Raw genomic sequence first — 10,860 nt, 5'->3', positions numbered from 1 at the left:
AATCCAAACAGCCCAGTGCCCCTGGCACAGCCCAGAACATGGATGGGGATGGGTGCCAGGGGAGCAGGGACCCAGCCTGGCCCATGCCCTGCCCTGCTGCCAGGTGTCACACCCAGCGCAGAGCCCGAAGGTCACCCCAGCCCAGAGAGCTCTCCCTGCACTGGAGCCCAGAGCTGCAGCGGCCAAAGGCTCCACCCTGCTCAGCCAACTACACAAACCCCAAAAAGCCTGGCAGCTCCAGAGCACCACAGATTGATCAGCTGCAAAAATATGAGCAAGCCACCTAATTTCACTCTCCTCTATTTATAATACAGCAAAGCAAACCCAGGCTGGCTGTGCCAAGCGCTGCCTCCCTCCGTGGGAGCGTCTCCCTGGCGGTGCCAGCCCCGTGGAGCTGCCACCAGCCACAGTCCTGGGCAGCCCAGGGGGGCTCCAGAGCAGCAGGGACATCTGTGTCCCGGGCTGAGCATGCCAAGCCAGGAGCACACAGCCCCACGCCCCTGTTTTCCATTTCCACCCCCCAGGCCTGGCTCGGGGGATCTCCATCTGCCAGCGTGCTTGCTGGGAAGCAGATTGCATTCCTGTTTAACTTTTTATTGCTGCAGAAAAAAAGCTGATATTTAACTTGATTTATTCCTGCAATATAGAGTATTTGTTTGGGAATGCTCCAGCATAAGGACTGGAGATATTGTGAACACAGAGAAAGCAAGTTTGTCAAACTGCACCGAGGGCAGCGTGTCGGCGCTGCTGACCCTGCAGAGAGCAAAATGCTGAGCAGGACATGGGGGTGCCAAAGGGTTAACAGAGACAGACAGAGCTCACTCAAACACTGACTGCAGCCCAAGAGCTCTGCAGCCAGCAGGGACTGGCAGGAGGGAGGCTGGCAGCAGGCACAGGAGCAGGTGCCAGCCCTGGAGAGGGATGGCAGTGCCATGGACACAGCCAGCTGCTGGGCACACCAGGGGCTGGGGAGCTGGGCTGCTCTCCCTGCTCCAGGCACCTCTGCCCGGCTCCTCCCCAACATCTGGCACCTCTGGAGAGCGCAGGAGGCGGGGACAGGGCGGCGGCACCTGGGTGTCCCCGTGCCGGGATGCCCAGGGATGCCTGGGGAGGCGCAGGCACACGTGAGGGCGAGGCTGCATCCACCCGGAGGAACCAACGTGCTGTTTTAATTAGCGCTAATTAGCATATTTATAACATGCTGTTCCAGGGAACAGTTTCTGTCACACTTTCCCTTATATAAGGCAGAGCTGGCTGAGGAGTTTGCTAATGTTGCTGAAATTCAAGGGGAGAAGGCGGCGGGGGACACGGCGCAGGCACAGAGCCTCCATCCAGACACCAGCGCTGGCTCTGGGCGGGGGGCACAGGGGACATTTCTGTGAGAGAGCAGCAGGCACCGGGCTGTCCTGCACCCCGGGATGCCAACCCACAGCACGGGGGTGTCACAGACATCTTTTATGGAAAATCCTTTCCTTAGGATTTTTCCTCCTGAGAAGCTGAGAGGCCTCAATAACAAAATGAAAACAATGGTTATCTGCTGCTGTGGAATGCAACAGGTGCATCCCTGCACACCCTCCTCACCTCCTCTACCTGCCTGAGGAATGAGCCTGCAGGCTCAGCAATACTGCCTGCAATTAAGGCGATTCACTAATGAGAGTGGGGCTGGGCCAGGCCTCACACCAGCAAACACTGCACCCACCTCCTGCAGAGCCCCAGCATTCCCTGGAGCACTGGGATCCCGAGTGGAAATCAAGAGAGTTGGCAAGACCCCAGGAAAAATGAAGGCTCCAAGTCACATAATCACCAGGAGAATGAAATTCTGTTACCGCTCACAACCGGTCTGGGAAGTTAATTAAAATGTTCCCATATACTTGTAATTGTTGGAGAAGAAGAAAACCCCAACCAAACAAAAAGAGCTTTAAAGACACAGCTCATCCCCTGCTCCCCAGAAGGATGGAGTTTGTGGTGGTGCCGTCAGACATCTCTGGGGTTCCCCGTGGGGCACAGGGGGAGCCCAGCTGGGCTCCCAGTGCTCCCAGTTCCCCCCAGGGGTGTTCAGCGCAGACAGAGGGGTAGCTCACCTTCCCAAAGCTCCCTTTGCCCAGCACCATCAGGAAGTTGAAGTCCGAGAGCTTCATGCGGTCCCGGCTGCCGTTGTTGTCCAGTTTGGAAATGGCATTTCGTGTCTTCTCATCCGCGGCCTTGGAGCCCGTGCCGATCTTGGCTCTCTGCAGAGGTGGAGATGGGGCAGGGAGGGGAACATCACAGCAGGGACAATGGGCATTGTAAACCCCGGGGGCGCTCCCAAAATCCCACCTCAGCAGCTCCTTCCCTGCTCAGAAAGCACCCTGAGCTTTGGGAGCCTTTTCCGTGGGCGTGATGAGCACCGAGAAAGGCTCTGCAGGAGCCACCAGCCCTGGCACATGGCACTGCTGCTTCCCACTTAACCTCTGCCAGAGAACTGGGAATCACCTGTGGCCCTGGTCACCGCTGTCCCTGTGCCAGCAGGACACTGCAGCCTGCCCTGCCACCCTGCCCCGTGCCCAGTCACCCAGAGCATGGCAAACAGCCCCAGAGATCCCTCTGGGGGCAAAAACTGCCTCTGGCTCTTCCTCACCAGAAAAAGAGGGGGGAATATAAATACATCAAGGTAAAACATGGGCTTTTTCATCCAGCTCCATTACTGCCCCGTGCTCCCTCCCATTGGAGTCGTTCTGTGATTGCAGCTGAAAGTGGAGGGGATCACAGAGGAAGCCACAAACCCATTTGGAACAGCCCAGAACAGAAAGCCTCCTGAACAGACAGACAGACAGACGGCCCCCCCTGCCCTGGCAGACAGACAGACACACAGCCCCTCCTGCCCCCCTGGCCATCACAGCTGCCCCCTGAGGACCCTCACCAAGCCCCATTTTTGGACCCCAGCCCCCAGCAGTGCCCCCTGCCCAGGCCAGGGCTGTGATGTGCTGATCCTGCTCCCACAGAGGCGCTCCCAGGATTTGTCCCTCTCACTCCCAGCAGTGTGAGGCTGTGCTGAGCTCAGCCTAGCATGAAATTCCATTACCCTGATCCCGGCGGCTCCATTTGGCTGCTGCTGGCAGCCCCTGCAGATTGCACCTCCCGGGAACCTCAGGCCTTTGCTGCTGCTAATTGCTTCTCACCAGCTCCTCCAGGCTGCAGAACGCCCCGCTCAAGGTCACCTGCAGCCCTCAGAGCACGGGAGCAGCGGGCTCTGGGGTTTCCACACCCATTGGGGTGACCCCGGCATGTCCCAGGCTCTGGCACACTCCACTCCTCATCCTCACCCTCACTCTTCATCCTCATCCTCACTCCCAGCACCAACCAAGCCCAGCTGGAGGGGGATTCCTGCCCTGACACTGAGTCCCTGCAGGGGAGGAGTGGGGAGCACACAGCAAGGGGAGGACAGGTGTGGGAGCACACAGCAAGGGCAGGACAGGTGTCAGAGCACACAGCAAGGTGAGGACAGGTGTGGGAGCACACAGCAAGGGGAGGACAGGTGTCAGAGCACACAGCAAGGGGAGGACAGGTGTGGGAGCACACAGCAAGGGGAGGACAGGTGTGGGAGCACACAGCAAGGGGAGGACAGGTGTCAGAGCACACAGCAAGGGGAGGACAGGTGTGGGAGCACACAGCAAGGGCAGGACAGGTGTGGGGGCACACAGCAAGGTGAGGACAGGTGTCAGAGCACACAGCAAGGGCAGGACAGGTGTGCTCTGCACACAGCAAGGGGAGGACAGGTGTCAGAGCACACAGCAAGGTGAGGACAGGTGTGGGAGCACACAGCAAGGGGAGGACAGGTGTGGGAGCACACAGCAAGGGCAGGACAGGTGTGGGGGCACACAGCAAGGGGAGGACAGGTGTGCTCTGGCACCTCTGCACAAGGTGTTTTGTGACCTGGCTGCCCAGACCATTCTAACACCACTGGAACACCATGAAATGCAACAAAAGCCAGCTGTTAGTTCTTTGTCCAGCCAGAACCCATTGGCTGTAGCCAGCTGTTGTATTAGAACTGTCCTTCCTTGCATGTTCAGGAAAGTTGTGTATAAACAAGATAAAAAAGAAAGGAGAGCAGGAGCTAACTCTCCAGTGTCTGCTGCAATCACAGAGTTCATGCTGAGAACCATAAGGACAACTCTGTCATTTCTGCAAGGCTCATTGCATGTGAGTCTCCAGATGCACCACACTCATTCCTGGGGTTCTGTGGAGACTTCAGCTGCCCTGAAAAATGGCCAATTTCTGCTCACTCAGCAAGGTCTGGATCCATCATTCAGCAGAACTTCCATGGCTTATTGAGTAGCAAATAGACATTTCTCCTTGGAGCCTCTGTGGGCAGCGGGAGCCTGTCCACGTGCCCTGCCCTGCCAGGGGAAGAGCTGGCAGGGAGAGTCCCTTCCTGCGGGCACGGCAGGCAGGCAGCGAGGAACACCCCGGAGCCCAAGGAAAACCAATTCACCTCAAACTTCTGCCTCAGCTCCTCGTTTCCTTCCTCTCCCTCGGGAGGCACGGGAACGTTGAAATACTCGCCCTCCTCCTGGCTGAGCAGCTTGAACCTGGAGGGGCAGAGAGGGCACAGCTCAGGGGCTGGGCAGGCTCAGGGGCTGGGCAGGCTGGGCCCCCTGCCCCAGCACGGCTCTGCCCCTGTACAGCACCCAGGGGACCCTGCCTGCCCCAGCACGGCTCTGCCCCTGTACAGCACCCAGGGGACCCTGCCCAGGCCAGCAGAGCCCCCAAGCCCTCCCCTGGGCAAGCCCCAGCCCCTCAGTGGCCTGAGGGATGTTCTGGGCGCCCTCTGCGTTCTGGGGACCCCCCAGCCCAGGGGGTGCATCCCCTGCCTGCTGTGGTGGGCACACGGAGCACTGGTGTCCCTGCCAAACCAGTCCTGACCCCAACCCACAAACAAACTCGTGTTTCTGGTGACAGCCACGGGCACAGGCGTGGGCAAACCCCTTTTCATCAGCTGCCCCACGAGGACAGCACATGGCACATGCCAGTGGCAGGCTGGCACTGCCACCCCGAGCACACAGACAGGATGCTCCCCCAAAGGAGGAGGAAAGCTTCAGCAGCCGTGATCAGAAATCACGGGAACACCGCTGAGCTGGCAGGAGTTTCACCCTGCTGGGGCACAGCCCAGGTGTGTCCAGCCCAGGTGGGCTGGGTGTGATGCCAGGGGCTGCTCCAGGACAGCCCTGCCTGCCCAGGCTGTGCCTCTGAGCTGGTTCCTCCATTAACTGCGGCTGTTTGGGTATGAAATATGGATCAGGGCTCCTCCTCCTGCAGCTCACTCCAGCCGGCGCTGTGACAAGGAAAACCACTTAGATCTCCACTTCCAAGCTTTTTAACAGGCTGGGAGGGGCTTTGGGAGCTGGCAGTGCGCGGCACACACACACCCTGACAGGGGCTGGGAGCTGGGAAGGGACAGCTCCCTCCAGAGGAGGAGCCCTGCCCATCAGGGCCCGGCAGGTGACCGGCACAATGCCACCGTGTCACTGTCACGTTTTCTGAAAAATCCCTTCACCAGGATTCCTGCTCCTGGGAAGCTGAGAAGCCTCAGAGAAAAATGCAAACAATAATTATCTGATTCACAGCTTCTCCTGTGTTTTGCTGCTTTGGAATGTGGTTTGGACATTGTTTACCAACTGGTCATTATTTGATTGGTTTCATGTGAATTGTTTTGATTTAATGACCAATCACAGTCAAGGCTCTGGTGAGAGACACGAGTTTTCATTATTATCTTTCTAGCCTTCTGTCTGTATCCTTTCTCTATCCTTGAGTATGGTTTCAGTATAGCATTGTATTCAATATAGTATCATTTCAGTAAAGTATAGTATATTCTTTAATATCATATAGATCATAAAATAATTAATTAGCCTTCCAAGGACAGGGAGTCAGACTCATCATTCCCTTCCTGCCACGGGGCACCCCGAGAATACCACACCAAATGCCACCCCAAATGCCACCCCAAATGCCACCCCAAATGCCAGACACTGTGCCCAGCCGGGAGGGGACAGGACGGGGCTGGGGAGCAGTGGGAGCACCCACAGCTCTGCCCAGGAGTGGCACTGTGGGCACCCAGCCCACCCAAGCCCTCCTCTGCATTCCCCAAGCCCCCAAGGCCATGGGGGAGGTCCCACAGAGGCAGTCCATGCCCTGGTGCCACACAGACAGCCCGTGGCTGCAGTGACCCTGAGCAGCCCCAGAGGTGGAGCTGGGAGGGGTGTCTGGAGCAGAGGGAAGCTGGGAGGTCTGAGGGGCTGCCCCATCCCAGGTACAAACACCCTGGGCTGCTCTGTGCCCCTGGCGGTGACAGAACAATCACATCTCACCATCCATCCACTCCTGACTTCTGCAGCTCAGAGATCCCGAAGGACAGGGAGCCCATGAAGTCGTTCCTGCTGGTCAGATCCCAGTCCCAGATCTCCACAGACAACCTCCTGTCCTTGTCTGCCTCCTTCAGCTGGCTGCAAGAGAGGAAGGGAGAGGGATGGCAGAGGGATGGCACAGGGATGGCACAGGGATGGCACAGGGATGGCACAGGGATGGTCCCACCCTGAGCTGCTCCCTCACCCTGTGCCCCCCACACTCCACATGGACAGGGTGCAAGGGAAGGGATGGTCCCCAGGGCCTGCTGGGGTCTCCAACATCTGGTTTCAGGGCACATCTGGTTTCAGGGCACATCTGACCCACACAGAGAGCACAGAGCTCCTGCCCGGACACACTCTGCTCTGAGCAGGGTCAGGGCAGAGCTTTGGGTGCTTCTGTGTCCCTTACAGAACAAAAGGAATCATTTCTCACTCGAGTCAGCTCAATGCCTCGGAATAATTAAATCAGAGCAAATAAAGCCACGTTAATTCTTGGTGGTGAGAAAATTCACTTTACAAATTTAAACGTTTTCCTTGTACTTACAATTTAAATGTCTCGTTCCACTCAGGATTCAGGGAGCACTTGATGGTTTTGGTCTTCTGTTTGCTTTCGTTTTTGGGGTCAGGGATTAGTTTAAGCTTCACGTAGGGATCTGACAAGCCATTAGGGTCCATAGGAACTAGGTTTTTAGCATCTCTTACTGGGGAAGAGAAAAAGGATTAAATTCAGTATTCCAGCTACAAAAATACCCAACAACTGACAACTTCCCTGCGTGCCAAGAGTAAGTGTGAAAATAGTGATTAAAAGCAGAATTAGCCTGGCTCTGTGCAGACATGGGCATTACATGAGGAACGACATGGCAGCGCCGAGCACACGCAGCTCTCGTGCACGGGGGAGGCTGCAGGGTCGGCTCAGGAGATTATTTTTACTTTCTGACAGGCTGATTTGTTGTTTGCTCTCGGCTTTGAGCAGTTTGAAGCTGATTTGTTTCCTCCTGCCCCCTGGGAAGCAGAACTGCAGCGATTTGTGGGGGCCTGGGGCTGGAGCTCCCCTCGAGGAGTGGGAGCAGCCATGGGAGGGAGGTGGGAGCAGGAGCCCAAAGGCAGCACAGGAGCAGCCACATCCAGCACCCAGCTCCCCCCGGAGCCCCCCGTGGCCCTGGGCATGCCAGGGGCACCATCCTGTGCCCACTGGGCAGCACAGCCCAGCCCTGGGGCCAGCAGCTCCTCCGGGAAGCGGGAGCGGAGCGGGAAGAGCAAACCTGAGGTGACTCAGCTGCTTCTAATTGGATTGCAGCTTGGACAAATTAAATACAGCCAGGCTGAGCTGAGTCTCTTCGCCCAGATCAAGTCCAAAAAGGTCTGTCTGCCAGGAGAAGGATCTTATCTCCCCCCCAGGCTGAGCACAGAGAGCAGAGGTGGGAAATGTGATGGGTCAGGATGGAGCCGAGCCATAACCTGGGGAAAAGCTGTTTGCAAGGAAGGCCAGAGCCGGGATCAGGCCCAGAGGGTCGTGCCCTGCTGGGAACAGCCCGAAATCCCAGCAGGTGCCACCAGCAGCTCTGGCGTGGGGCTCACAGGGGCTCAGCGCACCCCCCAGTCCCACGAGGAGGAGGAGGAGAGAACTCCAGCTCCATTGCAGCACCACAGGATGGCCCAAGGTACTTTCAGGGTCAGAAGAGTAAAGCCAATTGCCCAGTTCCCAACTCACCAGTAAGGAATTTCTGATGAGGCCGGGGACCAAGGAGCTTTGAAAAGCAAATTAATGCCCCCAAATCTGCCATCTATTGCTGTCCTCCCGGAGCACTGCCCAATTTCCAGCTCCATGGAATCGAACTCGTGGCCAAAATTCAACTCTGCATTTATAAACGAGCTCATTTATCAAAGGTGACAGCCCTGAGAGCAGCCTGTGAGGCGGGAGAGGTGTGGGAAGTGTGGCTGGCCCCCCCCCCCATCCACATCGAGGGGGCCCTGCAGCAGCCCCGGCCCCTCCGTCCCTGAGGGTGGCACCAGGCAGGGATGCTGGCACAGAATCACCGACTGCTGGGGAGGTTTGGCTCAGCAGGGACCCTAAAGCCCACCCAGTGCCACCCTCTGGGGCTCCTGTGCCCCTCGGTGCTGCCAGGGCATGGGGAACGATGCCCCAGTGCCCTGCTGAGCCTGGGCTCCCCACACACCCCACCCCGAGCTGCTCCTGTCCCCTGTCACCTCCCTGGCTGTAAATCCACCATGACAACGTGTTCTCGGTGCCCCTGCAGCGCTGGCAGCCTCAGGGACGGCCCCTGGGCAGTGCCAGGCACTGACAGCAGCACCAGGGCAGGGGACTGGGGTGGTTCTCACCCTCCTCCTGCCCCAGGGCCAGCAGAAACTCCCCAGGACCCCCGTGGGAGCAGCAGGAGGAGCCCGGGGCTGGCAGAGGCTCTGGGCTGGCACAGCCTGGGGTCCCCTCACGGGGAGGGGACACACAATGGTGTCACACTGAACCAATGCCTCACTGGGACAGGACACACAATGATGTCACACAGAACCAATGCCTCACTGGGACAGGACACACAATGATGTCACACAGAACCAATGCCTCACTGGGACAGGACACACAATGATGTCACACAGAACCAATGCCTCACTGGGACAGGACACACAATGATGTCACACAGAACCAATGCCTCACTGGGACAGGACACACAATGATGTCACACAGAACCAATGCCTCACTGGGACAGGACACACAATGATGTCACACAGAACCAATGCCTCACTGGGACAGGACACACAATGATGTCACACAGAACCAATGCCTCACTGGGACAGGACACACAATGATGTCACACAGAACCAATGCCTCACTGGGACAGGACACACAATGATGTCACACAGAACCAATGCCTCACTGGGACAGGACACACAATGATGTCACACAGAACCAATGCCTCACTGGGACAGGACACACAATGATGTCACACAGAACCAATGCCTCACTGGGACAGGACACACAATGATGTCACACAGAACCAATGCCTCACTGGGACAGGACACACAATGATGTCACACAGAACCAATGCCTCACTGGGACAGGACACACAATGATGTCACACAGAACCAATGCCTCACTGGGACAGGACACACAATGATGTCACACAGAACCAATGCCTCACTGGGACAGGACACACAATGGTGTCACACTGAACCAATGCCACTCTGCTCCATGTGCCACTGTCCCAAAGCCAGCACAGCCCCAGGACACCAACGAGCAGCCCTCTGCTGTTTATCCTTCTCCTCTCTGAGGAGCAGGAGAAGCCGTCCTGGCCCTGCAGTTAATCAGTTTATGCCCTGAAGCATGAGATTTGATTACCTCATGTTATTATCTCAGCGTGCAGACCTCAGAATTTCATTAATGGGAATAATTTTATCTATTCGTTTAAAAAAACCGAAATGCTTCTGCTTGACCTTAAGAAACTTCCTGGCTTTTCAAGCAGAAATCAACAATGAAGTGAAGGAAAAAGGAAACGTGGAGCGGCACAGCAGCGATCCCTCACGGCAGGGGAGGAGTGCTCCTCGCCAGCACTTATGGCATTTATTTGACAGCTAAATCTGATGTAAAACAGTTTTATATCTCTCATATCCTGACACTTTTGTGCATCATTAAGAAGCAGTAACATCATTATTAGCAGTGATGAGTAAGAATGTTATGATCGCATTTAAAGCGAGTCCTAAATCACTCTGGGCTCCACGGAGATGCCACTGTGGGCTCAGCCATGGCCAGGGGAGATGCTGGCAGGCCCTGGGCATGTCTGGGGTGGGGGGCTCAGGGGGGCAGTGCCCCGCTCTGCGCCCAGCATGGGCACACTGCTGCACTGCCACTGTCACCTCTCTGCCAGGGCAGGCGGAGCTGGGGGAACGATACCCGAATTCACTCTGCAAAGTTTGCAACAGCTTCTCAATAACGGCTCAGACGAAATCTCTGAATGACTCTGGCAGCTGTAACTGCAGAGCTGGGGAAGAGACACCCACGTGTCCCCAAAAGGGGGGAGCACATCAGTCTGACACGCTCCCAGAGCACGGGGGGCAGGCCAGGAGCTCTCTGCGGCTCTGGCACCAGGGCAGGGCCCCTCCCCAGCCCCCAGGGGCAAGGAAAGGCAAGATTCATGCACTGGATAAGCAAAGCCCAGCAAGTGATTTCCTGGATCTGCCACGTGGGGTTCCCTTTGAACGTGTCCCCAAAAGGGGGGAGCACATCAGTCTGACACGCTCCCAGAGCACGGGGGGCAGGCCAGGAGCTCTCTGCGGCTCTGGCACCAGGGCAGGGCCCCTCCCCAGCCCCCAGGGGCAAGGAAAGGCAAGATTCATGCACTGGATAAGCAAAGCCCAGCAAGTGATTTCCTGGATCTGCCACGTGGGGTTCCCTTTGATGTGAAATGAAAAGAGAGCCCACAGCAAACCGACCCCTGCCCACCACAAACCGACCCCTGCCCACCGCAAACCG

At 57.1% G+C, this 10,860-nt stretch overlaps 1 protein-coding gene across 1 annotated transcript in view; it reads right to left on the bottom strand.

Moving 5' to 3' along the window:
- Nucleotides 1-10,860, bottom strand: part of PRKCB (protein kinase C beta) — a 96,988-nt gene that overhangs the window by 26,407 nt on the left and 59,721 nt on the right. The window contains exons 5-8 of the mRNA XM_014309055.1: nucleotides 6,922-7,078; nucleotides 6,342-6,476; nucleotides 4,472-4,568; nucleotides 2,082-2,228 (exon numbers count right to left, since the gene is read on the bottom strand). Of these exons, the coding sequence (XP_014164530.1) occupies nucleotides 2,082-2,228; nucleotides 4,472-4,568; nucleotides 6,342-6,476; nucleotides 6,922-7,078 (536 nt within the window). The remainder of the gene's footprint in view (nucleotides 1-2,081; nucleotides 2,229-4,471; nucleotides 4,569-6,341; nucleotides 6,477-6,921; nucleotides 7,079-10,860) is intronic.

The sequence above is a fragment of the Geospiza fortis genome, unplaced genomic scaffold (assembly GCF_000277835.1).
Source record: "Geospiza fortis unplaced genomic scaffold, GeoFor_1.0 scaffold213, whole genome shotgun sequence".
NCBI lineage: Eukaryota > Metazoa > Chordata > Aves > Passeriformes > Thraupidae > Geospiza > Geospiza fortis.
This window is presented reverse-complemented; position numbering and strand designations above follow the sequence as displayed.